This window comes from Camelina sativa, chromosome 12, assembly GCF_000633955.1.
Source record: "Camelina sativa cultivar DH55 chromosome 12, Cs, whole genome shotgun sequence".
Lineage (NCBI taxonomy): Eukaryota > Viridiplantae > Streptophyta > Magnoliopsida > Brassicales > Brassicaceae > Camelina > Camelina sativa.
Window position 1 is genome coordinate 3,646,133 of NC_025696.1, and position 26,654 is coordinate 3,672,786.

A 26,654-nucleotide genomic window follows, 5' to 3' on the forward strand; every position below is an offset into this window, starting at 1 on the left:
TAACTATTTTGTTTTCAGGGTGTCACTACAAAGGTCCTTGCCAAACTAATAATGACTGCAAGACCATTTGCACAGGTCCAGGGGAAGATCCTACTTTTCAACTATGCATTAAAAACGCTCCACCAGCAGCTGATCACAAATGTTGTTGTGTACCACCCCGCGGCCCTCCAATTAAAAATAGTTTTGATCTACATTGATGCATCCATTATACAGTATTTTGTATCATCACCTACCATAAGATTTCAAATTCCTTAATAAAAACTATTCTCCTGATCATTTTTTCTTCTTAAAGTCCGGATCGTATTTTATTGTTGTTGTTGTAAAAGTATGATGTATGCCATCATACAAAAAAAAAACGAAAGCAAAAGATTAAAATAGTTAAAAATATATGTATATTTTGATATTTTTGGATCAAAATCTAGATTCTTAATAAAAAAATATATATATATATATATTAAAAATTAATTAATAACACATGACCTTACTAATGCTTTATTAGTCAACAGTTATATGGTTCTTTGGTTTTCTTTTTGTTTGACTTCATCTTTGGTTTGTTCTAAACAAAATTTCCTAAAACTAAAAATAGTTAACTAATTTTATTTTTTAAAATTAAAAATTTGGATATTCGTTGCAGAGAATATGGCTATAATGTAATACTACAAGATTTTCATGAGATATGTATAGACATTTTTGCAATATCGTTTTTTGGGGTAATGTATATATCTTTTTCGGAAAATAGAGTAAATAGGAATGGATGTAGTGATGTAATCATGTAATCCTTTTTATAAATGGGGATGACCATTTGCTTTGGGCTAAAACCAAGAAGAAGAAGAAACTCAAAAACTACCTTCACCCAAAAAAAAGAGTTACAGAGACAAAATGTCATCACAAAATTTTCAGTTTGTTTTTCTGCTTTTCTCAATCGATCGGTAAGAGTTACTTTTCTTCTATTTCTTTATACTATAATTCAGAGTTTTTGGTAACGTATATTTTAACAGACAAATGTCAACTTTATTATATACTTACTTTTACGAGTAAAAGAAAGAGTAAGTACATTTGCAAAAACATATGCAGAACCAGAAGAGCCAGAGGATACACATATGTGGTCCACAGATTAATTTTGAACAAAAGAAAAAAAAAAAGTGGTCCACAGATTAATAAAGGTCTCAGAATTTACAAGAGTTCTGAATATATATCTCCATAAGTTGATTTTTGTTTTAAAGCCTGAAAGTAGACGCCTCCGTTCACATCATTCATTGTACATTGTAGATTTCTTCTAGTTTCTCAAAGAAGTTAATTGTAAGACATTTTAAGTCCCTCAAGTTCAAGAAGGAAAAGTATTCATTTGTGTCAGTAAGGTCTCACACTAATATCGTTACATCTCAACGTGCAAATCCTTAAATTTTATGGCTAAAGGAGCTAAACTTCTTTTTGCATCATATTGATCAGCCTCCACTGGTTGGTTATGCATTGTTTCACAATGGCTATGTAGACACATTCACCAAAACCAAAACAGATATTCTTGTGTTTCATTTGTTAAGAGGAAGAAGAAAGCGACGAAGATGCTGTGTTCATCGTTAGCTTCTCTTCATCATCTTCCAAGACGAACAACATCTCTGTATTCCTACACATGCCATGAACCAGAACAACGGGCAAACCAGCCAAAACCCCGATCATAATACCACGAGATACATCTGTTAATAGAAATATACCGATCGTGAGGACCAACAAAACCAGCACCAAATTAGAATCATCGATCACATTGCCAAATATCACCCATGGTTCATTATCCCGGGAGTAGACATATATCCATGCGACTATCAAGATAAAGAAGACAGAAAGGTGGACGGGTTGCCAGAGCATGCTGATGAAGATAGAAACAATGAAGATAACAATGTAGTTTGTTCGAAAGATCATAATGTTGGTTTTGATTCGTTCGGTGGCTACACTAAAGGACACAGGAAGGCTAAAGGCACTACACTGGACAAGTTCAAGCCATGGCCTTTGATGGATGGTGATGGCGTAATATGCATGGCCGTCGAGATTTTACCAACAGAATTTGCAAAAGAGGTAAAAAGAATATAGTTTTAATACTTGGACGGTTTCCTACATTTAAAAAATCTAGTACTGATTTGGAGTTTCTTGTGTCATGGATAAGGCATCCCAGCATTTTGGAGATATTCTTTCTGAATTCGTCGGTAGTTTGGCTTCCATGACTGAAATTGCAGATCTACCAGACCATCTGAAGAGGGCTTGCATAAGCTATAAAGGAGAGTTGACATCTTTGTATGCGTATATTCCACGTATGAGGAAGTCAAATCCAGAGTATGTTCTGTTTCCACTGTCACTTCATATATGTGCATTATCTGAAATGATTATGCCTCTTCTATGTAAACCATGTTTTTGTCTTTGCCCACTTTTAACTGCAAAGAGGGACAAGAGAAAATACTGGTGGATTTTGAGGTTTCCAATCACACAGAACAGACATACATACTGGTGGATTTTGATGAAGTTAAGGTTTAGTAAGATTGGAAAACAAGAGTAATTTATATTTAAATAGAGACATGATTTTATATATACTAAAAAGGTGGAAAACGTAAACAGAGAGACAAAGCCATCCCAACAAATTCTATCTCTTTCATACATACCTCTCTGGTCTCCTGAAATAACTTATTTTAACACCAAGCTATATAGTACAAGAAAAGTAAATATAACTAGTATGTTATAGTATGACTTAAGTTCCTGTCTCTGATTTTGGTTGAGAGAGTCATTTGTAGGTATCTCCAAATTAGAGATTCTAACTGGACCTCAAGGCTTATTTTGACTACTTTTACGCCAAGGACAAGACAAGTGCCGGAAACTGTAATACTAAGAAGCATAGAACGCCTTCCTTTGTTTATACTACTACTATGCCATGTTGTGATTATCCTATTCCAATATAATATGATCATGAATATATTTAAATAAATGAGAGTTTCTCTTGTTCGATAATTTATGTACGAACTCGTATTCAAACGTCATGGTATCTGTAATTAAATGTACAGATATGATCTAAATGTAACTATTCGTATACAAAAATACGTTAATTCAGAATATTATTCCAAGTAGGTTTCCAAGACAGTCACTTACCCTTTTCCAATTCAATTTCCATTGCAATTAACTAGAATGGCTTTTCACAATATTGATATTTACTACAATGGTGATAATCTTGGAAAGTGCTAATTTGACTCATTTAATTTGTACAAAGAAATCTCATCTATAAATTGTTCCCACCTCTCCATCACTTTTCTTCACACTACCAAGTACCAAACTAAAAATATCGTCTTACACTCATACCTAAATAAGTTCACATCTTCTCAAACGTTGAAAGAAAAATGGACAAGAAGGACGTTAGCGCAAAAGTTGGTTTGGTAGCCCAGAGCAGCAGCGGTCCAAGCGGTGGCACGGCTGGGAATATGGTTGCGCCCGGTTCTGGTGGTTCTGTTCACATCCCTAGAGATGCTTTTGAGGCAAACTCAAAGGCCTATTTTGACAATCTCCATGCCAAGGATAAGGCAAATAAGTGAAAGATAAAGTGTTCTAATAGTACTTAAAAACATAAACACTAGTTTGTTTATGCCCCTACTAAGAAACATTATCTTTAAATAAATGAGAATTATCTCTCTTCTATGATTCATGTTCTGCCTTTTTTTTGCTTCCTTTACGTTTATATCATTGACATGCGTTGAGTTACATGAGTATATCAATGACCTTTATCCCTCTTGACTATTTCTATTAAGCAAACCACTAAACTCTCTTGGTCACTTGCCTAGTAAATTATACGACTTCATTTGATGATTTGAATATCTAAAAATTTTATATATTTCTAGAGATACTTATAATCGAAATTAAATTTTGTAAGTGAGAAATTCTAATTCAGCTAATAGTTTACAAGTTACAAATTTTTAATGGATCCAACGTAACCAAAAAATATGAAAATAACTGATTTGAGAAGCACAATGGAAGATTTGAAATTATACTTTATTTAATTAATATACATCAGATAAAATATATATTTGAAATATTGAAACCGAACTAAATTAGAAAAAGACATTATATTAATGCTACTAAGGGACAGTTAAAGCTAATTCCATCTCTGTTTGATAATTATTTCCCCATCAAGCTTTATATATGGGTTTGTTCAGAATCAGCTGTCTTACCTGTTTATACTATACAATATCATTTCAAACTTTAATATATACTATAATTTTGGCACTGGCAAAAGAACATATGTTGTTGTAGAAATGATTTCAACACTTTGATACTAAGTGCCGGAAAGTGTAATACTAATAGTTTAGAAGCATAAGTGTTTATACTATGTTGTGATTCTCCTATATAAGATGATCACAATTTAAATAAACGAGGAGTATATTTCTCTTGTTCTATAATGTACGAACTCGTATTCAAACGTCATAATATCTGTAATCTATATATACATTTTTTAAGACATTTATATGAAATTCACACATATTTACAAACATGCCATTAACATTAATTATTAATTTGTTTTTTATTTAATTAATTAATATTAAGTTTCTATTTTTGAAAACAAGATTTCTTATCCTAAATAAATTTTCAAAACAATGGGAACCACTCCCTCTAACATCATTAAGTATTAAGTTTATAATTAATTTAATTAATATTAAGTTTCTAATTTTATAAAATAATATTTTCTCCATACACAATTCAGATTGTTTGTAGAAACTAATTAATTTAATTAATATTAAGTTTTGAAAACAAGATTAATTAATTATCTATACTATTATTTTTGCAGCAGTTTGTGCTCAAAAAATACTTTTTAGAAAGTTTTTACATTTAATGCATTGACTTTAATATTAGTTACCAAAACTTCTAAACTAATTATAGGTAAGATTTAAAAAAATAAGAAAATCTTTCTACCTCATTCATACATAAATATATGATTTCCTTTCATTTTTATTTGAATTTATATTTAAATTATCTTGAATTATTCTATAATAAATTTAGTTAATAAAAATTGTGATTTTTCCTGCATATGATGTAATACAAAATTTAAAAAACATACATATATTACTCAATAGATGAATAAAAAATACGGGTACAATACCTCACATCATCTAAAAAAATTAGGCAATGGTTTAGAGTCATACTATAAAAGAGACCAAAATGATTCTGAATACAAATGAGTACAAACCTGATTTATCAGACATTCAAACTTTAAAAACTTTTATTTGGTTTATTCCGGTTTTTTGTTTTAAAGATTTTAAAAGGTTAAATATGAAAAACATTTAAAATTTTTTAAAAATTAAATATGATAAATATTATACCGTAGATACACAATAAATATTAAAAATTAAGATGATATAGTGTGAGTTAAAATATCTCGGGACGGACTTATATAGCGGGACGAATTTTATCGATATTTATATAAATTAAAAAATATCATTAATTTCGTGTTACACGGGTAAAACATCATTTCATTATTTTGTTAACATTGTCAGTATCAGAGAATAGACATATCTAATTAAATTGATTAAATAAGTATTATGTAAAAAATAAATTATATTGCGATATTATATGGTTTATTTAACAATTATTATATAATTATAACATATTTAACCAACAAATACAACTTATAATTTAAATATTTTAGTTATAAATAATTTTGCTCTACGGTGTACCGCATATCCTAATCTAGTAAACTAATTAATTTTTGAAAACAAGATTTCTCATCATAAATAAATCGGAACCACTCCTTTTAACATCAAATATTAAGTTTATAATTAATTTAATTAATATTAAGTTTCCAATTATACAAAAAAAATATTTTTTCCATACACAATTCAGTTTATAATTAATTTAATTAATATTAAGTGTTTTACATAAATTTGGTTAACTGTTATAGGAGAAAATGCCATTAATTTCGTTGTAATTGTTCTACATAAATTGTGAATTTAAACAATCATTCAAAAAAACTAACTGTATGATTTTAAAAGGTAACAAACATATTTACCATTCAATTTGATATCTTATTCAAAGAATAATAATAAAATATAAAAGATATTGCTTGCTCACATATTTATTTTTATTTTTATTACGTATTTAAAACTAACTTTTACTTTTACGGATTTCGTATGATGAGTTTTTGCGGATTAAAAATCTTTGAACATGTTGTCTTACCTGCTTAGCATGGCGGGTTTGGACTATGGAACCAACACTAAAACTATTAGTTTATCTCATATATACTATATGTTTGTAATCATAGTTTTTGAAAATTAACTTATAAATTATTTAGTATATGAACTACAAAATATTACACATACTATAACACATTCTTAATATTCTAAAAAAATAAAATAAATACATATAAAAATATATACTAACATACTATATAGGCATATACCTCTGTTTAATTCTAGAGAACAAAACAAATCTAGAATTTTATGTTCTATCTAATAACAAATTTACAGTAATTAGGTTATAAACTTTACAAAACATATGAAAAAGAAAAAAAGTTCTAAACAAAATTCTGAATTAATTAAACAAAATTTAATTAACTGAGAATTTAAAAAATAAATAAATAAAAAATTATTATTTAAAATACAATAATTTATAATTTAGTCATCCTAGTTAAATGTATATATACGATCTTAATTTAACTATTGGTATGCCACCGTGTACAAAAGTTCTTTCAATGATTCGAAGAAATTGGATAATGAACAGTTAAAATTTATACGAATAAGTATTTCTTATACTATGGGGTTATGAACAAAAGGAGAGAAGTGGAAAGAAAAGAAAAAGAAAAAAAAAATGTCGAAAATAAGTTAATTCAGAATTTTTAAAATAAAATCCACATTATTCAAAGTAGGTTTCCAAGACAGTCACTTACCCTTTTCCAATTCAATTTCCATTGCAATTAACTAGAATGGCTTTTCACGATGTTGGTATTTACTACAATGGTGATAATCTTGGAAAGTGCTAATTTGACTCATTTCATTTGAACAAAAAAATCTCATCTATAAATTGTTCCCACCTCTCCATCACTTTTCTTCACACTACCAAACTAAAAATATCGTCTTACTCTCATACCTAAATAAGTTTAAAATCTTCTCAAGAGTTAGAAACAAATATGGACAAGAAAGACGCTAGCGCAAAAGCTGGTTCGGTAGCCCCCCAGAGCCAGAGCAGCACTTCAAGAAGTGGCACTCCTCCCGGTACAGGGAATATGGTTGCGCCCGGTTTGGGTGGTTCTGCTCACATCCCTAGAGATGCGTTTGAGGCCAATCCCAAGGCTTATTTTGACGATCTCCATGCCAAGGAGAAGGCAAACAAGTGAATAAAAAAGTGTACTCATAGTGCTTAAAAACATAAACACTTGTTTGTTTATGCTCCTATTAATAAGAATCATTATCTTTAAATAAATGAGAATTATCTCTCTTCTATGATTCATGTTCTGCCTTTTTTTTTCTTTGCTTCTTTGATGCTTATATCACTGCATGCGTTGAGTTACTTGAGTATACCATCATTACCATTATCCCTCTTTAACTGTTTCTATTAAGCACCCACTAAACCTTCTTGGTCACTTTCCAAGTAAATTATACGATTTCATTCTACTATCTAATAGATTTTATATATTTCTAGATATAATTATAATCGAAATTAAATTTTCTAAGTGAGAAATTCTAATAGTTTATAAGTGACAAATTTTTTAAAGGATCCAAAGTAAAACAAATAAAATATGAAGACAACTGAATTCAATTTTGTTCCATATGAAATAACTTATTTGAAAAACAAAATGAAAGATTCGAAGTGTACTTTGTTTAATTTATATACATCTGATGAAATTAAATATATTTGAAAAATTGACAAAACTAAGTTGGAAAAAAAAAAGAGACATTAAAATGATGCTAAAAAGGGACAGTTAAAGCTAATTCCATTGCCATCTCTGTTTGCTACTTATTTCCCCATCAAGCTTTATGGGTTTGTTCAGCTTTCTTTCAATGTTTAATTGTTTATACAATACACTATCATTTCAAACATTAAGACTATAATTTTTGCACTGGCAAAAGAACATTTGTTGTTGCAGAAATGATTTCAACACTTTGATACTACCAACGAGAGAATCTGCTGCTCCACCTCTTCCCAATTATGGACTCTAGTTACCAAAGGATGCTTATCAACAGACTCCGTCTTAGACCAAGGGTATGAATTTTCATAGTCAAAGAGGAGAACCTTCATTCCGATGTTAGCGCATTCCTCTGCATATCTCGGGTTATCGTCAATCAATATCTCTGCTCCAAATGATCTGCAGTTCAAATTCTTGGATTAGCCCATCAAATCATATGATAGTGATGTTTTTTTTTGGTATTCGACTAGAATCTTGGGGATGTATCAAATTCATGAGTTGATTTTGTATGCACCTGCAGATTTCAGATTTTGGTCTTGACTCTCCATGAAGAGCAAAATGGTTTCCAAAATGAATCTGTTGGAAGAGTCCCGGGAAATGTATCTCAATCCACTCAAGTGTGTGCTCCTTTATCGCATTCTGCCGGGACCTATCCAATGATATGAAAACCACTTAGAGACTGATTTATAGAATTAACTGGTAAACTTGAAACGTTCAACAAAGAGAAGATCACGCCACATGCTACTTACGTCACAACTGACATGTCGCAATATTTTGATAGCTTGTGAAGAGTTTTATGGGCACCTGGAAGAGGATGGATCCCTTTCTTGAAATATGGTGTCTTAAAGAACTCGTGAACACGTAAGTCGGCTGTCACAACAAGAAAGTTTAAACATAGCACATTACGTCTCAATTTACCCACCAATTTTGCGAACACACAAAAAGTCATAGTTGCAAGTAAAGCCAAGGGAAGCACCTTCGTTGCGAGAGCAGTTCCATATCTGACAAAAAATTAAGACACAAGTTTAAGGGAAAATCATAAACAAGATATCTGTAATGGGAAGCCAGCAACATTAGATCTATCAAAGGCGAAAACCCTGATTGCAAGAGAAGCTCTTGAGTTTAATATGGTTTGATTAAAAACATCAGTGTGGCAGAAAAATTGAAACAGACCTCTATATAAGTGAAGCATAGAACAGTTTCCCTTGTCATAAGCCAAAGATAGTAGCTAAAAATTGTAAACCTTGTATACAAACTTATCCCTATAGGGCATATCTCAATCACTGATCCTAGGATACGAGTTCTCAAAGTAGAAAACAAGAAAAAATCCAGCAACTAAAAGCAAGTGGCTATTCCTCCATGTTGTACAAGAAGATACATGATTTGTTTCTCAGGTAAGCTCGAGAAGAAGCTATGACTTCGTACCTTGAAGAACTCATAGACATGGTACTCTGAGACTGAATGGTTCGAAAAATAGCGGTCCGCAATGAATTTGTTAAGGGCCGAGACAAAGTTTCCAAGAACTGCTTACATAAAAAAGACAACAAAATGAAACATAGCTTAAATTAATAACTCAATGAAAAGACAGACAAAAGTTGATCTCAATGCATATAGACAGAATCAAAACTATTCAACATAAATCACATGAACAGTCCAAAATTAGCAATCCATTTGAATGGATTTGAGATTCGAATCAGTAGACATATTATAACTTAAACCAACAAGATAATGAATCAGGGATATTCCCAACTACACAAAAAACACTCCAGATTCTATCTATTAGACAACATCTACAACATTTTATATATACTTCTCAGGTTATGTATAATTTATATAACTCATTGACTCAAGCTTTTCTAAGAACCCAGTTAAACAATTCAACATACAATTAAAAACAATTTCTCTCCCCAGCCTGTAAACATCATCACACACTATAAGAACAGAGAGAAACATACCCTCATCTATATCAACAGCCACAACAATCTTATCATTCCCTTGGAAACTCGTACGCAGATATGCACCACGACCATCCGCTATCTCGGTTGCTCCTCCTCCGCCGCCGCCGCCGCGTTCTTCACCAGGCCCAGATCCCAAACCATGGAGAAGGCGCCGATGCTGAGTTAAAGCTCGAGCCTTTTGATCAGGTTTCTTATGAGAATCAAAACAACTTCTCAAGGTTAACAACCCATTGGGCTTTCCTCCTCCACCTTTAACCTTGAACAAACCATTACAAGAGGAGCCCCTCTTGTTGTAAATTCGAATGGGATTGATCCTATTAACGAAATCTCCACCAAATCTGTTCGAGATTGATCGAGTGTGAAGCGATCGCAGGAAAAGGGGATCGGTGTAAGAAGACATTAGGGTATGATGTGAATCGAAGCTAGCGATTCTGTAGAAGAGAATGGCGTTGGACTGCCTCTTTAACATAACGAAACCTTCTCTCACATTTACACCATCCAACAATAATAATTGAAACAGAGCAAAAATCAAACCCTAAAAATGAAAACTTTTGAAGCTGAGAGACAGAAAGATTATAAATTTGGAGAAAGCAAATCTATGAAGAGGCTCCAACGTAATAATCATGCATTGGAGCACTTTGGTCACATTGGTAGGGACTTTGAAACCNAAAAAAAAAAAAAAAAAAAAAAATCTAACCTTTAAAATAAATATTAAAAAAAAAGGATAATTTTAATTACTACTATAAGATCGTCTCTTCCTATGTTTACGCCGTGGCCTCTATCAATTGAACGGCGAACATAAAGAGACACACACGTCTTGTGTCTCTTTAAGTCGGTTTCCAGAACAAATGATCTTTGAAGCTGGTTCAAATTGGTGGATCCGGTTATTGTCAAATTGACTAACCGTACCATATTACCATATACCATATGGTTCACTCGTTTGGTATCTTTCATATGTTGTTATCAGGTCTTTTTTGGAATCCGATTCAAGAGTAAAAAAAAAAATATGTAAATCTAGTCCACACTGAGTGTGTGTGTGTGTATCTGCGTCATCACTTTTATAGATGTGTACCGTACACATCAAACACTAAATTACATGAAGCATCTCAGTATTTTTACATGGATCTGCTTAAAACTAAGTTTTATTAAAATTTACCTAAATTAACAAAAACCATTTATTATCAAAATAAAAACTGAAAAAAAAAAAATAGTAAAATGAAAACCAATAATTTGAAACCGAAATTTCCACTCCTTATTTTCTTTTTGTTAAATAAAATAAAGATACAGTGTAAATGTTTGACTAGAGAGAGAGAAAGAGGGATGAATGAGTAGCAGCAACGAGTCAAATTGTCTGAGACAAGAATAAATTCTCTTGTTTTCCCTTTTTCAGCTTTTTTCTAATTATATTTTTTCAATTTTTTGGTTATTAATTTTTGGTCACAAAATAATAAAAGCGACAGACCAAAGAAAGAGAGTGAAGAAGTGTGAGAGCAGGTGAGAACCCAACCAAACTCCTCTGTCAATCAATAAAAACTCTCAAACTTGGAACCTTTCAAAGCTTTTGTCTTCTTCTTCTTCTTCTTCTTCACAGTCACCGCTCCTTGAGACCTTGACCAACAACGATGCTCTGTATCAAAGCCGAAGCTCTTCATGAAGAAGATCATCACACCCCTGCTGCTTCCTCTTCTTCTTCTTCTCCTACCACCGATCGTAGCACCGCTAATGCCACTTTTCGTCTTCCCATCAATTGGTTCTCTCTCTCTCCTCACTCTATTCTAAATCTACTTCTTCTTCGACAATGCTCGCGATTTGTTTTTTTTTGGTTTGCTGATGTGTTCCGTTACAGGGGAAGCTCGATCCGGAGGTATTTGAAGAAGTCTGGTACATTTTCAAGAAGATCTTACTCCTCTGGAGATGGCTCTTTGTATTTTCCTGATCTCGATGTAATGTTGCCTCTTTCTCTCTTTATATACACCTTTCACTTTTTATCTTTTTTCTTGGTTAGTTAGTATGCTCTAAATCTAGGGTTTCAAGGGGTTTAAGGTCACACCAAATGTTTGAATTTGCTTCTTTTCTTTTTTTGGAAGCAGGAAAGCAAGATGCTTGATCAAAGTAGTAGTAGATTTGAAGGAAAGAGCAAGTTATGGTACAAATGTGAGCTTGAACAAGATGTAAGTGAGTCAGATCCCACACCACACATTATCATATCAAGTAATCTGAAGGTTTTTGTTTGTCACATTTTAGAAATTTTCTCATTTACACAAGCTAAGATTACATTTAAAGAAACCATAGAAGAGTTTGATATTATTGTGTTTATTCCTTTAATTCTCTTGATGTACTACTAGTACTAGATTGTTAATGATATATTTGGGTTTGGTACAGGTCAAGAGACTGCAGCAGCAGTTACAAGAGGAGATCAACTTACGGTTAGCTCTAACAAGCGCAGTTGAGCATTCTAGTTCTCCTTTCATGGATTCGCCTTGTGAACTTCCAGACAAGGTCAATCCTTTCTCCAACATATATTTTCTTAATTGTTTTCGGCTATTAAATGTCTTCTAAAACATTATAAAAATCTACAGGCACAGGAGCTTTTGGACAGCTTAGCAATACTGGAAATCACGGTGTCGAAGCTTGAGCAAGAATCAGTTTCCTTGAGATATCTACTTAGGCAAGAGAAAAACGAACGGCGCCTCACTGAGATTCTACAAAAGAAGTCTCATTATTCTGCACCTTCAAAGTTCACTGGTGCCCAAAGTTTCCCTAACAAGTTGGTATGACTCTATTTTAAGTTTTGTGCGTTTGTTTGGTTCTAGTGTCTAAACAGACTATTCCTTCTGATCATATCACAGGTGACAAGGAAAAAAGAGTATAAACAAGTTGTCTCTGTGGATAGTAGTACTGAAGCTTTACAAGTAGAATGAAGAAGGAAAGAGTGATTAATTTGATCTTAGGCATAGCCATATTGGCTGATCAACTCCATGAGCTAAAAATCTTTCTCCGCTGAGTCAATGAGATTTGTTAGTGTCTTCACCCCTCTGACCTCTGGTGCTAGAAATCACTTTTCAAACTTACCGAGCTGGTTCCTAAACATCTCTCCATCAAGAACTCTTAAATCTAAGGAAGGATACACAGATCTTTTTACTCGGCTCAATTCTATTATTGCGTAGCAAATGTGGCAAAATTAGATAAGTTAATGTGGGGTAATGTTGATAGGACAGTTTTATGCCCTGAAGGAGCAGCAATGATGAGCTTGTATTCTGTTTTTAAACATAATGCATTGTGTGGTAGGGTTTATAACCACTAAGGGGATTATTGGTTGTATAAGTATAAGTCGTCTCTCTTGGATTTAAAGTAAAGTAGATAAGTCTTCACCCCTCTGGCCTCTGGTGCTAGAATCGCCTTTCAGACTCACCGAGCTGGTCCCTGATCCAGTGTAATCATATGAGTTTGTCATAGTTGATTATTAGTTGTAACAAAACAACCATATTAATATCAAAACCAGAGAGCATTACACATAAAAAAAGGCCACAAAAACATAACACAAAACAAATCTTGAAGGCCCATCAAAATCATAAACCGGCCCTGCTCTGTTTTTTCGACTTAGCAAAATGGTGAGAGTGATATCCGATAAGATAAGAAGAAGATAAGGTTTTTTGACGTTTTGTTTTTAAAATGTTAAAGAAATCTTAAAGATTTGTTTCGATCATTATATAATTAACAGTGCTTAGTAGTAAGTTGATACGTCATGCCTACTTTTTCAGGTTTTTTTTAACATCCGTGTCTATTTATATGTTTTATAAGGCTACACTTGGGAAAAAAAAATCTCAAGAGACAGAAAGATAAAGGGAGGCGAGAGAAAGAGATGGAGAAGATTATGGACGTAGCGTATGGCGCATCAGTGAAGGCGGCTTTGACGCTGTTGGAGATGAATCTGTTGCCAGATCTTGTCATTAGGCGGCTGACGCGGCTACTTCTGTCCGGTCGACTCCGTTCCGGTTACAAACCCACGGCTGAGATGCAACTCTCCGATCTCCTCCGTTTTATTGACTGTAAGTGAAACATACTCTTCTTTTTGGCATTTAACATCTATATTTTTAGTTATTATTAGATTAGAGTCTACAAAACTATTTTGCATTGTTTTATCTGAGTGATTATGACTATTTTTTAACAGCATGGTGTCGGTGGTGTGTTGCAAGTTGTTCCACCGTACTTTGGTTGTGGGGTTTTAGTTAAGACCCTTCGTTATGTGTGTTGTGAACTTTTTAGTCAAAGATAATACATCGTTCTAGTTTAGATATTGTTGTTGAGAGATCCGCGAACTGTATTTTTATATATTAGCTTAGTTCTATTTAGTAGTTTAGATATTAAAGTTTTATTTTGTTAATTGGATCTCCGTGCTCTAAGCATGTAAGACTAATTCAAGGTCTTCATTAGATTTATTCATGATAGATTTTGGCTTCTTATCTTATGAAATGAAACCATCCATACATTGTTTCAGACTCAAGTTTTTGTGTTTTAATAAATAAATATAACATGTTTCACTTGGCAAAATCAGAACACATTTCATTTGTTTAATTTCATAATATATATTTGCAAAATTGTGAACTTAAAGAAAAGTTTAAATATCTGTTGTGAATGATGTATGTTTAAATACCTCAGCTATAAAGAAGATGCCTATAGCGATCAATACCGAGAAGCCAAAGACTCAACACTATGAATTACCAACTGCTTTCTTCCAACTTGTTCTTGGAAGAAACATGAAGTACAGCTCTTGTTACTTCCCAAAAGATGCAAGTAGCTTAGAAGATGCAGAGGAAGCAATATTGGCTCTATACTGTGAAAGAGCTAAAGTGGAAGATGGTCAAAGTGTTCTTGATGTCGGATGTGGCTGGGGTTCTTTGTCTTTGTACATTGCCCGCAAGTTTAGCAAATGCAAGTTAACTGGTATCTGCAACTCAACAACACAGAAAGCTTTTATCGATGACCAATGCCGGTAATTTAGTTTCTCATTATTACATGTATCTTAGGCTTCAAGTTGTAGCTGCTAGCTAAAATGGTTTCTTTTACATTGTCATGTTTGAAGGAAACTCGGACTTCAGAACATCGAAATAATTGTTGCGGATATTAGCACTTTTGAGCATGATGGGTCATACGATCGAGTATTCTCCATCGAAATGTTTGAGGTTTGGCTTGTTTTCTGAAGTAGTTCATTATATGTTTGATTTTTGAAAGATGAGAGGTTGTCCTTAGCTTTGGTTATTCTTTTTTGGGATTGTGATGATCAGCATATGAAAAACTATGGGGAGCTTCTGAAGAAGATAGGAAAATGGATGAAGGAAGATAGTCTTCTGTTTGTTCACTATTTCTGCCATAAGACCTTTGCTTACCACTTTGAGGTATGGATCAATGTCTAACTCGATAGCTTCTTGTTTAATTAGTTATTTTATGGCAATAACTCAATCTTGAGATTGTGCTGGTTCGCTACAGGATGTGAATGACGATGACTGGATCACAAGACACTTCTTCAGCGGAGGAACAATGCCATCGGCAAATCTTCTCCTCTATTTCCAAGTAATTTACATTAGTAACTTGCCATGTATGTTTCAGTAGATTTATATCAACTGAGTCATATTGATTTGATATGTTGTTTGTTCAGGAAGATGTTTCGATTGTGGATCATTGGCTCGTAAACGGGAAGCATTATTCAAAAACAAGGTAAGAATCCAAAAAATGTTGTTACAAGAAAGAATAAGATAAGAATTAGCTTCTGATGTTTATTACTTTGTTTGCAGTGAAGAGTGGCTCAAAAGAATGGATAAAGAGATAGTTGCAATTAAAGAGATAATGGAAATGACTTATGGGAAAGAAAATGCAGTGAAGTGGATGGTTTACTGGAGAACCTTCTTCATAGCGGTTGCTGAGCTGTTCGGATACAACAATGGAGAAGAGTGGATGGTTGCACACTTCCTCTTCAAGAAGAAATGATTGATTTCTTTATTATCTTCCACTTTTTGAATAAAGAATACAACAATCTCATTCTACTTTGATTACCCCTCTTACTACTTAAATAATATGAAATGTATGGTTTGAAAGTGACAATGTTATTTGAGAAACATATGGGGGATCAAGCAAGTATCATCCATCAACTGGATTCCTTTGAGTCAGCTTGCTTTTTTGGATTCAGCTCACCATCTACCTCCAAAATGCGATTGAGAAGCTTACCATCCAAATTCTCCTGTTTGAATACATGAAAACAAAAGTCAGAAAGAGAAGCTTATTATTGTGATTAAGATTACAGAGGAAGCACGAATAGAAAGAGCTGAAGCAGAGTGAATAATACCGAGAGACAGTCTCTGTACTTTTTCCACTCGGCAACACACTCTTCTTTATCCCATTGCCCTTTAACAAACTTGTCCGAGTACCATCTGCAGATTGAAAATACAACAAATCCCATCATATTATTTGCAAGTGGAATGCCGAATGATCCAAACCTTAAAAGATGAAAAGACCAGAAATCCCACCAAAGCTAAACCTTTAAACACAGCAAACTGAAGGAGAAAAGAAACTCACTTGTTGAAGCAATTGTGGTAAGCGTTTCGCAAATCAGCGCAGGGAGAAGTAGAGGACCGAGCTGAAGTTGAATCCTTTTTCTTCAATAAACCCATCTTCCCAATCACACTAATAGAGTCACTCAGTCTGTCAGCTTAGCAACTCTGAAAACCCATCTATAATAATTCAGAAACCAAAAAAAAAAGAAGAAATAGTATCACTCTTAAGAAAAGGATAAAAAGACAATAATACGAATCCTAACACAAGCTTTACTACAACTCATCACAAACAAACATAGAAATATATAGAATCGAACATAACCATAAAAGACACCAAACAGAGAAAGCTCTCTCATAGCATGCTCCTTTTCACATTAGAGACTCAAGAGTCATTGTCAAATATTTATGTACAGATACCTTGTTGAATTGCCTCATTTAAGACAATGATTTGTTGTCTCTCTACAAACAAATGGTGTACTGTTTATTCAAACCAAAATCAAAACATTAAACAGAGGATGGAGGGACAAATTCAAGATTTGCCTAAAAGAGAAACATGGATCAAACGAACTGAAGAAAGACATAAAAAAAAAAAAAAGCAAAAGAAGAGAGGATCAAATAAAAATAAATAAGTAAATCAAAGTAGGAAGCTTGAAGGATAAAAGAAACGACATTTACCCCTGATTTGATCCAAACCAAAGACCGGACGGTAATCAAAGAAATAAGATCTTCGAGTTCACCTATCGTTAAACCCGTAAAACCACAGATCACTCGGTCGGTCTCTCGTTCAACTCTCAAGTCTCTCAGACTCGGAAAGAATACAAAACCTAGACGACGACGAAGCTTTCGGAAGAAACTCGAGTAAACCCAACCAACCAACCAGCCAAACAGAGGAGAGAGTGGGAAACTGAAAAAAACGACGTCGTCTAACCAGACGAAAGCCCTAGGCAAAAAAAAGTCAAACATAGCCCAAAAAAAGGAAAACTAATAATTCTTTTCAAAGGTAAGTTAACAAAAATAAAATTAAATTAGGATTACAGTAATCTCACTAATCAATCTCATAATATTTGATAGTGATATTATTTATTTATACTATAATATAAACTATCACATCAAAAATTTAGATATTCCAATGTTTCGTAAATGTTGTTGTGACGTAACATAAAAAAACACTTGCTTACAAATTTATATATTACTTCCTTCCTTCCTTCCTATAAAGGAGAGATATATCCAAGAGGAAGGAAAAAAAAAACACAATCAAAGGTTTTTAAGAAAATGGATCAGTTTAAAGGTCAGCCTCGTCTACCAAAGTTCGCCGTACCCAAGCGCTACGATCTCCGCCTCAATCCCGATCTCATCGCCTGTACTTTCACCGGTACTGTAGCCATCGACCTTGACATAGTCGCCGATACTCGTTTCATTGTTCTCAACGCAGCTGATCTCTCCGTTAACGATGCCTCCGTTTCCTTCACTCCTCCTACCTCCTCTAAGGTTTTTTTTTTTTTTTTTTTCCATCGCGTTTCTTTGTGTTGATATGAAATTAGGGTTCCAGTAATGCGATTGGAGTTACGGTTTTTTTTTTTTATGCGATTGGTCGTTGAGCAATTAGCGCCACCATTGAGATGTTTATATTTTCATGATTTTGAGTATTTTTTTGGGTATGATTTTTTATTTTGATTCCAATAGGTAAAATTAACTTCAGGTAGGAATCAGCAACCAATTTAGCCAGAGTTGCTTCTTATGTTTCGTTTATGCTTCTTATGTTTTGTAATTGTTAAGCAGGCGCTTGCAGCTCCAAAAGTTGTCCTGTTTGAGGAGGATGAGATTCTAGTGCTTGAGTTTAGTGAGATTCTTCCCCATGGAGTTGGAGTTCTGGAACTGGGCTTCAATGGAGTACTTAATGACAAAATGAAGGGATTCTACAGAAGGTCAAAAGCATAGCGGTTTCCTTTTCTTTTTTTTACAAGTATAAATTTTTACATAGCTTGAGACTAGTTCTAGACCGATTTTGTGTTTTCTTGCTTGCAGTACCTATGAACATAACGGTGAGAAGAAGAATATGGCAGTTACCCAGTTTGAACCAGCTGATGCTAGGAGATGCTTTCCATGCTGGGATGAACCTGCTTGCAAGGTTTCCACTTGCTCTTTCTCTTTGCCTCCTCTTTGAGTTTTGTTTTTCTTCGTCTATATCTCTATCCATATTGACACATTTGTGAAACAGGCTACCTTCAAGATTACATTAGAGGTACCAGCTGATTTGGTGGCTCTCTCCAATATGCCCGTCACGGAGGAGAAACTTAATGGGAATGTGAAGATTGTCTCCTATCAAGAGTCACCTATTATGTCTACATATTTGGTAGCTATTGTTGTTGGTTTGTTTGACTACGTTGAAGATCATACATCCGATGGTAATTTCATTTTTACTATCATTATCTTGCGTCTAGTCATTTCTAGAAGCTCTAAATCAAGTGTCTTCTTTTTGCTCAGGGGTTAAAGTCAGAGTATACTGTCAAGTGGGCAAAGCCGACCAAGGGAGATTTGCATTGCATGTTGGTGCCAAGACATTAGATCTGTTCAAAGAGTATGTCCCTCGTCGACATTTGAAACATTCTGGACTTCTCTTTCTGCTTGTTTCATATCTTATATAATACTCGTTGCATAACTCCAATGATTCATGTAGGTACTTTGCTGTGCCATATCCCCTTCCCAAAATGGATATGATTGCAATACCAGATTTTGCTGCTGGAGCTATGGAGAATTATGGTTTAGTTACTTACCGTGAAACAGCTCTTCTCTATGATGAGCAACATTCAGCAGCTTCTAACAAACAGAGGGTAATGCAAACTTGTCCTTTATTTTTTAGAGGAAATTGTTTTGTGTGCTTTTGTGCAATCATCTAAAGCTGTTAAGTTTCTGCTGCTAGGTTGCCACTGTAGTTGCTCATGAACTGGCTCACCAGTGGTTTGGCAATCTTGTCACTATGGAGTGGTGGACTCATCTATGGCTGAATGAGGGTTTTGCTACTTGGGTAAATTGCAAACTTAGATCTTTGTATCAACAATGATTTTGAGTTCTGTTGTGAATGTGTTGTTACTTGTTATCTGTTTCAGGTCAGCTACTTGGCTACTGATAGTTTGTTCCCTGAATGGAAAATCTGGACCCAGTTTCTAGATGAATCTACTGAGGGTCTAAGGCTTGATGGACTTGAGGAGTCTCACCCGATAGAGGTAACCCAAATAAGTATCTATGTTATTAAGTGGGCACAATTCTGAAAAATGCTGTCAATATATCATCTGTCATGAAAGCTTAGTGTCTTCTTTCCTTATATTCACTGTCAATCCCTGAGATACCATATTACCTATTTATCTTAAGTCCCAAAAATTTCTCAGGTGGAAGTTAATCATGCTGCTGAAATTGACGAAATATTTGATGCAATAAGCTACAGAAAGGGTGCATCTGTCATCCGCATGCTACAAAGCTATCTTGGTGCTGAAGTTTTTCAGGTTCTGCTCATACTCATTTCCTTCTGTTACAAAATAATTGCAGCTTGTATTTTCTTATCTGGTTTCTATTTTCAATTTCCCTAATCTCTCCAAAACTTCTTACCCTACTTGTATTGCTTTGTTGAGCAGAAGTCGCTTGCTGCATACATTAAAAATCATGCTTACTCAAACGCGAAGACAGAAGACTTATGGTCTGCGATGGAAGCGGGATCAGGAGAACCTGTTAACAAGCTTATGCATTCTTGGACAAAGCAAATGGGATATCCTGTTGTATCAGCCAAAATTAAAGATGGAAAATTGGAACTTGAGCAGGTTCTTAGACTTATTTCCCTTGCTGGATATCCTACTTATATCCCCTTTTAGATGCCACTAAGGTTGAAGCTTCATTATGATATCTTATGCATGATCCACTAACTAAATTCATTTTTAATATTACAGTCGCGTTTCTTGTCAAGCGGTTCTCCTGGCGAAGGACAATGGATTGTGCCAGTAACCTTGTGCTGTGGCTCATATGACGTGCGCAAAAACTTCTTACTAGAATCCAAATCTGAAGCGTATGATCTAAAGGAATTATTGGGTTGTTCCATTGCCGATGGTAGCGGCAAAAACAATGGGGCATGCTCTTGGATAAAAATTAATGTCGATCAGGCTGGATTCTATAAGGTGAAATATGATGACAGCCTTGCGGCTGGACTCAGAAATGCAACAGAGAGCAAAAGCTTGACTTCAATTGATAGATATGGTAACTTGACCTCGCAGAATTTTGTGTTTCTAGTTGACGTAATGAAATTTATTTGGAGATGAGTATCCTTCTTGCTCTTTTACAGGTATTTTGGATGATTCTTTTGCACTTTCAATGGCTCGTCAGCAATCTCTAGCCTCTTTACTTACTTTGATCAGTGCTTACAAGGAGGAACTTGAGTATACCGTGCTGTCAAACCTTATTGCTGTAAGGATCTGCATTTTTTGTCTTTTAATTTCCCTCGGTCGATAATTATGCGTTCGCTTCTGGTTCTTACTCTTCATCCGTACAGATAAGCTACAAAGTTGTGAAGATTGTAGCAGATGTAAATCAGGAACTGATGTCTGGGATCAAACATTTCTTCATCGGCGTTTTCCAGTTTGCTGCTGAGTAAGCTGTTTTACCCATCTACGGAAATTACACTTATCATTATGTTCTCTTTACCAAACGGTAGGTAAAAAAGAATCAATGTCGTTACAATATTCATTGTTCTTATAGGAAACTTGGTTGGGACCCTAAACAAGGCGAGAGCCATCTAGATGCTATGCTGAGAGGGGAAGTCTTAACTGCACTTGCTGCGTTTGGGCATGATGAGACACTAAAGGAAGCAGTTCGGAGATTTGATGCATATTTGGCTGATAGAAACACTTCGCTTCTGCCTCCGGACATTAGAAGGGTTTGTTTCGTATGATAGAAACCAATGATGGTTTAAAAAAAGAACATTTTAATTAAATTCTGTATGGGCTTTCCACTCGCAGGCTGCTTATGTTGCTGTAATGCAGAGAGCCAATAAGTCAGACAAATCTGGTTATGAGTCTCTTCTGAGAGTTTACAGGGAAACAGACCTTAGCCAAGAGAAAACACGAATCTTAGGTAACTTGACTGTCATGAGATTAAATAAATAGAAATTTGAGGTTCAACTACTAATGTTTACTTTATGGGTTTGCAGGTTCTTTAGCATCTTGTCCAGACCCCGTTATAGTTCAAGATGTTCTTAACTTCATATTGTCTGATGAGGTATATATGGATTTCTTGCAACTTTATAAATTAGTGAATAATCATATCATTAGGCTTGACATAGTTGATGTGATATGTTGGGGTTCTTTATTCATCCAGGTCCGTAATCAAGATGCAGTTTATGGACTTTCCGGTGTAAGTTGGGAAGGACGTGAAGTTGCTTGGAAATGGCTACAGGAGAAGTGGGAGTATATAGAAAAGACATGGGGATCCGGATTTCTCTTAACACGTTTCATAAGTGCAGTTGTTTCGCCGGTTTGTTCCTCCTCCCCTTTATGCATATCCATAAAAAAAAGCTATTGATCATCTTTGGTAGCCTTAATTGATTTCTCTTTATGTTGATTGTCTCAGTTTGCGTCGTTTGAAAAAGCCAAAGAAGTGGAGGAGTATTTTGCAACAAGAACAAAGCCGTCGATGGCAAGAACCTTGAAGCAGAGTATGGAAAGGGTACATATTAACGCCAATTGGGTGGAGAGTATCAAGAAGGAAGAGAATCTCACACAGCTCGTTGCTCAGCTCTCTTCAAACTAAAAGTTTTAACTCAGGGTATCTCAAGAATTAACTAAACCATCTGTGACTGCGATGCTCATGTTTGTTCTATATGCGACCCTTTTGGTTTTTTCTTCTTCTCAGCACCGAATATGAAAAGCACTTTTAAAACTTTGGATTTGCCATCAATAAAGTTTGCCTTTCAAGGTTCGTTCCGACTTCGAGGACTAACGTGGGATATTTTCATTCTGTATCAACTATCAAGTATGTATAAAACGTAACTGTAGTTAGTTAAAAGCTATTCGTGTTATAATGAAAATATTACCTTAATTGGGTTTTCTGTTCATAAAATTGCAAACATTAATTTACTTTGTAAATACAATTTGGTGAACAAACAGGTAATTTTTTTAGGAAAAAGTTATTATTTTTATTAACGACCCTAAACCATATCAACCAAGAGACGAGAATAAAAAGAAATGAGGATACATTGGAGATGTCTTGATGAAAGAAGATAAAATTGAAGCAAGAAATATCAAGAATACTATAGGGCAAACCTAAACCACAAACAAAGGTTTGCTTCTTAGCTTCTCAAAAAGCAATACCCATGGGATAAAGAAGTTTGTCTCCAATACGTAAAGCAGCTCGGGCATTTGAGACTCCAAGGTAGATTAAATCCTTGGAGGGATTATTATTGCAACCCCAAAGATCTGAGATACACTGAGTTGATGGCACATGCATTCTCCTAACCACAGAATTCACAGTATTACTCGTTGCACTGTCCCCAGTGCCGGCTTAACTAGGAGGGCGGGCAGTGCGACCGCTCCAGATACATTGATTAAAAGGGGCATATACGTATGAGAAAAGGGGCACAAAAAAAAAATTTGTAAGTTAAAGAGGCAAAAGAAAAACTTTTTAAGTTTTAAGGGGCACAAAAAAAAATTGTAAGCTAGAAAGGAGCACAAAAGAAAAAATTGTAAGCTAGAAAGGAGTACAAAAAAAAATTGTATGAACCAAAAAGACTTATACAAAAAATCAGTAAGTTTTTCTATAGATTAAGGGGCATTTTTTTTAGTTTGCCCAGAGACATGTAATATGTTTAAGCCGGCACTGACTGTCCCATACGGAGGAGGGGCTAGCCTCCAGAGTGTTCTTGCACACAAATCCGTACTCCTTCCAAAGCCTAGCCATTGCATCTTTTATTCCAAAACCCACAAAGGTAAAACCTGGTAAGCTGAGGAAGTTGTAGAGAGATTCTGGTATTGTATGGAAAGAAGTAAGCCTGACTACAAGGCACCGGCTTTCATCACAGAGCTGGAGGACTGCGATTGATGATTTTCTTGGTGCTGTTCGAATTGATATCGTGTCCAGGCCAATCAACCTTGTATTGTTCCTGGAGTTCGACATCAGGGCTTGTATGCCTTCATCAACCTGTATCTCGTCTGTAGCTATTATTATACCTTTGCGCGCATTGGTTGACATTTCTGATTTAGTATATGAAAGGATTTGGTGAAGGTGAAAATGTGGCGTGAATATAGCTTAACATGCACGTATATATATATATATATATATTAACAGAGAATGAACGTTCCGAAGTCCGTGGGAAGTGCAAAAGTCATCTTTTGGAAATCGAGCAAACTTTATTATATAGGGAATGTACTATGAACGAAGCATCAGACTAATTCCAAATTGTAATCAATGAACTTTTGAACGATGCATTGAACTTTTTTTTTTGTTTTGTTGGCAATCAAAACTAGCTAAAATGATTACGGTTTACAATTTAATGAATTTTGTGCAGTCCATAAACGATGCATTGAATCTAATGAATAAACGTTCGAAAATATGACTCCATTGTCAAAATTTGTTTTTACTCGTCGAAAGAGGTGTGTACTGTGTAGTGTATCAAAAAATTCAAAACAATTACATAAATAGGTCTCTAATTTTTCACTTTAACTTTTTACCTTCACAACATCATCTCTAATGAAGAACCATAACTAATTTACATTTTTAAGTCTTAAAATCAACCTACCGTAGCAAAATGGTCCGTTTAATATAACCTTTTTTCCTATTGTGTAGTCCAAAGTCTACTATTACTAATTTAATCCTGAGTTTTTTGAGTCTGACTCTGTCATGGACTCTTCTTTTTAGTCTGAGCCTCGGACAGTGTAACGGACAGCATAGCCACTTCTTCTTTAAGACTCGAGAATAGAGCTTTCAGTGCTCCATGTACTACTAAGGACTTTCTCACGAGTCAGAAAGTAGATACGCAGACCAAGTTCCTGATTCTCTTTAGTCGGATAAAGAGCATCACATATACGAAAATTACACACTGATGTTATTTGCACACTGATGGTGAAAAAAATTATTATAAAGAACATCACATCATACGAAAAATTATAAAATATATTAGACTTTTAACCATCAGCATGCATTAATGTATTTTTAACCATCAGCATTAGTGTATTTTTCTCACCATCAGTTTTCGTACTGACTGTTTTGTTCCTGTCTGCTTCTTCATTTTGTTGTGACTGGTTCTTTGTTTTTTTTTCGGTAGTTTGAGCCTGGAAGTAGTTTATTCTACTCCAAATTTGTCATTGCGTCCTCTCACAGAACCATGATCGAACTAATGAATCTCATCTTTGTAGAAGGTGTCTGACCTTCTCATACTGTTTTGTCAAATTGGTCACATATAGAAAGCCCAAAAAATTAGTTATTGAATTTTTTAGTCTAATTTTGTCATGGACTCTTCTTTTTAGTTTGAGCCTCGGACAGTGCTTTTCTTTAAGACTCGAGAATAGAAGTTCCTAATTCTTCTTTTGTCGAATTAGATAAGTGTTCATGATTTGCACACTATTCATGACGGCAATATCTCATCTATAACTAATAATATTATATTTTTAAATGAAATATGGTATGATGGAAACTATTAAGAACTCAAGTTATATTAGTAGGTATACAAGGCGTTTCCATTAATAAATAATTAAAATTTTAAAATACTGAGATTATTATTAATACTATCAGATTAATGGATAGGTTTCTCGCTAATTAATGTTCGTATTGGAAGCCGAGAAGTCAGTCTCCGTTCAAAATTAATAGTACATCATTTAGGGGAAAAAGGCTTAATTAATGTTATTCAGATTTTTTACGTTAGAGATTTTTATGGGGTTAGTGGAGTTATTATTGTTTAGTACTACCGTAGTTTTTTTTTTTTTTTTGGCAAATTCACTTTAACTAGCATTAACAAATTCACTTTAACTACCGTCATGAATAGTTATTATTGTTTGAGGTATATTTTGTATTCTACCCTTTAATTATATATATTTACAAAATTAATCTCTACAAAATTGCACAAAATAATAACTAAAATATGGTAATTCCAAATCGAGTAGTCAATTAATACGTCTATAAAATCGTTACACCAATTTGATTCCTAAGATATCTCTTCAAAATGAATTTCTATTTTTCTAAATCAATTTTTGTTTATATGTATACAATATTTGCATTTAACATCGTATCCCTAAATTGATATCTTGAATCGGGTATTATCCTTATAATATCTCCACTTCATCTTACCCAAAAAAAAAGAAAAAAATCTCTACTTCATTGCTATTTTCCTTTATCAATTAAAATCTTATACTCATTTCCTATAAATAGTTTAGAATATTATATAATAGGATTATATGGCGGGACGGATTATAAGACTTGACGGGTTTGAATTAGCATTAGTATTAATTTAAAATACTATTGATTTGATGTTAAAATACGGGTTAAATCTTCATTTAATTATTTGGTCAACACTACAAATATTAGAATATTAGGCATATCAAATCAAGGTACTTTAACTAAATTCTGTAAAACAATTAAATCATTAGCAAAATTGTGTCTTAATCAGATATTATCTTATACCTTACTTATTATGTATTTTATTATTTATACTAATAATGAACAGTCTAAATAGATGGGCGGATGGATCGGCTAGCTGACCATTTCGACCATGTTGATGTAGCTTTGATCGGGGCTATACCCCTGAGTATTACTCCGCAGAGCAATTCCCTAGGTTGACATTTTACAAAGTCGGGGAAGTACACTGTTAAATCAGGATATCATACGGCTCGGCTGGCGGTTCCTACTGCACTTACGGTCTGTGGTCCTAATACTGTTCCTCTAAAGGCTAGTGTTTGGAAAGTCAAGTGCCCCCCCCCCAAAAATCCAGCATTTCATGTGGCAAGTACATTCGGGGTGTATTTCGGTTAAGGCGAACTTAAGTCGCCGGGGAATATCATGTGATTTGGAGTGTGCTCGATGTGGTTTTCCCCTCGAAACTGTCAATCACGCCCTTTTTGAGTGCCCGCTCGCACGACAGGTTTGGGCTCTTTCCAATGTCCCGATGGGTGCAATTGGTTTTCCCACAGACTTCGTGTTTGCAAATATGGATCATTTTCTTGGGGCACAAAACCCCGACTCTCAGGATGTAGCTTT

At 34.3% G+C, this 26,654-nt stretch overlaps 9 protein-coding genes across 14 annotated transcripts in view; 6 read left to right on the forward strand and 3 right to left on the reverse strand.

Moving 5' to 3' along the window:
- Positions 1-2,545, forward strand: part of LOC104733158 (alpha-aminoadipic semialdehyde synthase-like) — a 21,635-nt gene extending 19,090 nt beyond the window's left edge. Inside the window, exons 9-10 of the mRNA XM_010452765.1 lie at positions 2,008-2,070; positions 2,159-2,545. Coding sequence (XP_010451067.1) covers positions 2,008-2,070; positions 2,159-2,545 — 450 coding nt within the window. The remainder of the gene's footprint in view (positions 1-2,007; positions 2,071-2,158) is intronic.
- LOC104729942 (PRA1 family protein C) lies at positions 1,537-1,932 on the reverse strand. Its single transcript, XM_010448973.2, has one exon. The coding sequence runs from the start codon at positions 1,915-1,917 to the stop codon at positions 1,537-1,539; it is 381 nt and encodes a 126-aa protein (XP_010447275.1). The 5' UTR covers positions 1,918-1,932.
- On the forward strand, positions 3,312-3,667 carry LOC104729944. The gene has a single exon (XM_010448977.2). It carries the CDS (start codon positions 3,375-3,377, stop codon positions 3,564-3,566), a length of 192 nt encoding a protein of 63 aa, XP_010447279.1. The 5' UTR covers positions 3,312-3,374; the 3' UTR covers positions 3,567-3,667.
- Positions 7,058-7,463, forward strand: LOC104729945. The gene has a single exon (XM_010448978.2). It carries the CDS (start codon positions 7,148-7,150, stop codon positions 7,352-7,354), a length of 207 nt encoding a protein of 68 aa, XP_010447280.1. The 5' UTR covers positions 7,058-7,147; the 3' UTR covers positions 7,355-7,463.
- LOC104729946 lies at positions 7,924-10,671 on the reverse strand. The gene is made up of 6 exons (XM_010448979.2): positions 9,880-10,671; positions 9,350-9,447; positions 8,901-8,925; positions 8,674-8,794; positions 8,439-8,573; positions 7,924-8,323 (listed from the first exon to the last, which is right to left on the reverse strand). The coding sequence occupies exons 1-6, from the start codon at positions 10,349-10,351 to the stop codon at positions 8,113-8,115; spliced, it is 1,062 nt and encodes a 353-aa protein (XP_010447281.1). The 5' UTR covers positions 10,352-10,671; the 3' UTR covers positions 7,924-8,112.
- On the forward strand, positions 11,329-13,206 carry LOC104729947 (rho GTPase-activating protein 6-like). 4 transcript variants are annotated; one of them, XM_010448981.2, is made up of 7 exons: positions 11,358-11,376; positions 11,474-11,632; positions 11,729-11,825; positions 11,970-12,053; positions 12,265-12,381; positions 12,462-12,653; positions 12,732-13,206. In XM_010448981.2, exons 2-7 carry the CDS (start codon positions 11,505-11,507, stop codon positions 12,801-12,803), a joined length of 690 nt encoding a protein of 229 aa, XP_010447283.1. In that variant the 5' UTR covers positions 11,358-11,376; positions 11,474-11,504; the 3' UTR covers positions 12,804-13,206. The 4 variants fall into 4 exon arrangements, with proteins under 4 accessions (XP_010447282.1, XP_019089521.1, XP_010447283.1 ...); XM_010448983.2 differs by having other exon boundaries at positions 11,973-12,053; XM_010448980.2 differs by having other exon boundaries at positions 11,329-11,632.
- Positions 13,630-15,997, forward strand: LOC104729950 ((S)-coclaurine N-methyltransferase). Its single transcript, XM_010448987.2, has 7 exons — positions 13,630-13,931; positions 14,542-14,875; positions 14,966-15,065; positions 15,168-15,278; positions 15,370-15,453; positions 15,539-15,597; positions 15,675-15,997. The coding sequence occupies exons 1-7, from the start codon at positions 13,745-13,747 to the stop codon at positions 15,865-15,867; spliced, it is 1,068 nt and encodes a 355-aa protein (XP_010447289.1). The 5' UTR covers positions 13,630-13,744; the 3' UTR covers positions 15,868-15,997.
- LOC104729949 (uncharacterized protein At4g33100-like) lies at positions 15,948-17,358 on the reverse strand. 3 transcript variants are annotated; one of them, XM_010448986.2, is made up of 4 exons: positions 17,106-17,358; positions 16,453-16,595; positions 16,223-16,307; positions 15,948-16,117 (listed from the first exon to the last, which is right to left on the reverse strand). In XM_010448986.2, the coding sequence occupies exons 2-4, from the start codon at positions 16,545-16,547 to the stop codon at positions 16,025-16,027; spliced, it is 273 nt and encodes a 90-aa protein (XP_010447288.1). In that variant the 5' UTR covers positions 16,548-16,595; positions 17,106-17,358; the 3' UTR covers positions 15,948-16,024. The 3 variants fall into 3 exon arrangements, with proteins under 3 accessions (XP_010447288.1, XP_010447286.1, XP_010447287.1); XM_010448984.2 differs by having other exon boundaries at positions 16,453-16,607; positions 17,106-17,357; XM_010448985.2 differs by lacking the exon at positions 17,106-17,358 and adding an exon at positions 16,848-17,058 and having other exon boundaries at positions 16,453-16,607.
- LOC104729951 (aminopeptidase M1-like) lies at positions 17,649-22,396 on the forward strand. The gene is made up of 18 exons (XM_010448989.2): positions 17,649-17,918; positions 18,210-18,355; positions 18,456-18,558; positions 18,649-18,835; positions 18,915-19,008; positions 19,108-19,261; positions 19,351-19,455; positions 19,538-19,654; positions 19,817-19,930; positions 20,060-20,242; positions 20,369-20,672; positions 20,758-20,879; positions 20,965-21,062; positions 21,171-21,348; positions 21,431-21,545; positions 21,622-21,689; positions 21,789-21,944; positions 22,041-22,396. The coding sequence occupies exons 1-18, from the start codon at positions 17,703-17,705 to the stop codon at positions 22,218-22,220; spliced, it is 2,640 nt and encodes an 879-aa protein (XP_010447291.1). The 5' UTR covers positions 17,649-17,702; the 3' UTR covers positions 22,221-22,396.

Bases quoted from the DNA above. Each gene is read 5' to 3' on its own strand.
- LOC104729945 (XM_010448978.2), top strand. From the start codon at position 7,148: ATGGACAAGAAAGACGCTAGCGCAAAAGCTGGTTCGGTAGCCCCCCAG.
- LOC104729947 (XM_010448980.2), top strand. From the start codon at position 11,505: ATGCTCTGTATCAAAGCCGAAGCTCTTCATGAAGAAGATCATCACACC. The intron at 11,633-11,728 runs GTTCTCTCTCTC...GTTCCGTTACAG, and splicing joins TTTCGTCTTCCCATCAATTG to GGGAAGCTCGATCCGGAGGT. The intron at 12,054-12,264 runs GTAAGTGAGTCA...GGTTTGGTACAG, and splicing joins AATGTGAGCTTGAACAAGAT to GTCAAGAGACTGCAGCAGCA.
- LOC104729950 (XM_010448987.2), top strand. From the start codon at position 13,745: ATGGAGAAGATTATGGACGTAGCGTATGGCGCATCAGTGAAGGCGGCT. The intron at 14,876-14,965 runs GTAATTTAGTTT...TCATGTTTGAAG, and splicing joins TTTATCGATGACCAATGCCG to GAAACTCGGACTTCAGAACA. The intron at 15,279-15,369 runs GTATGGATCAAT...GGTTCGCTACAG, and splicing joins CCTTTGCTTACCACTTTGAG to GATGTGAATGACGATGACTG.
- LOC104729951 (XM_010448989.2), top strand. From the start codon at position 17,703: ATGGATCAGTTTAAAGGTCAGCCTCGTCTACCAAAGTTCGCCGTACCC. The intron at 18,836-18,914 runs GTAATTTCATTT...CTTTTTGCTCAG, and splicing joins TGAAGATCATACATCCGATG to GGGTTAAAGTCAGAGTATAC. The intron at 19,456-19,537 runs GTAAATTGCAAA...TATCTGTTTCAG, and splicing joins ATGAGGGTTTTGCTACTTGG to GTCAGCTACTTGGCTACTGA.
- LOC104729944 (XM_010448977.2), top strand. From the start codon at position 3,375: ATGGACAAGAAGGACGTTAGCGCAAAAGTTGGTTTGGTAGCCCAGAGC.
- LOC104729942 (XM_010448973.2), bottom strand. From the start codon at position 1,917: ATGATCTTTCGAACAAACTACATTGTTATCTTCATTGTTTCTATCTTC.
- LOC104729949 (XM_010448986.2), bottom strand. From the start codon at position 16,547: ATGGGTTTATTGAAGAAAAAGGATTCAACTTCAGCTCGGTCCTCTACT. The intron at 16,308-16,452 runs GTGAGTTTCTTT...TTCAATCTGCAG, and splicing joins TACCACAATTGCTTCAACAA to ATGGTACTCGGACAAGTTTG. The intron at 16,118-16,222 runs GTATTATTCACT...GTATTCAAACAG, and splicing joins AGTACAGAGACTGTCTCTCG to GAGAATTTGGATGGTAAGCT.
- LOC104729946 (XM_010448979.2), bottom strand. From the start codon at position 10,351: ATGTTAAAGAGGCAGTCCAACGCCATTCTCTTCTACAGAATCGCTAGC. The intron at 8,926-9,349 runs GTACGAAGTCAT...ATTTTTTGTCAG, and splicing joins ATGTCTATGAGTTCTTCAAG to ATATGGAACTGCTCTCGCAA. The intron at 8,324-8,438 runs GTGCATACAAAA...TTTGAACTGCAG, and splicing joins CCAAAATCTGAAATCTGCAG to ATCATTTGGAGCAGAGATAT.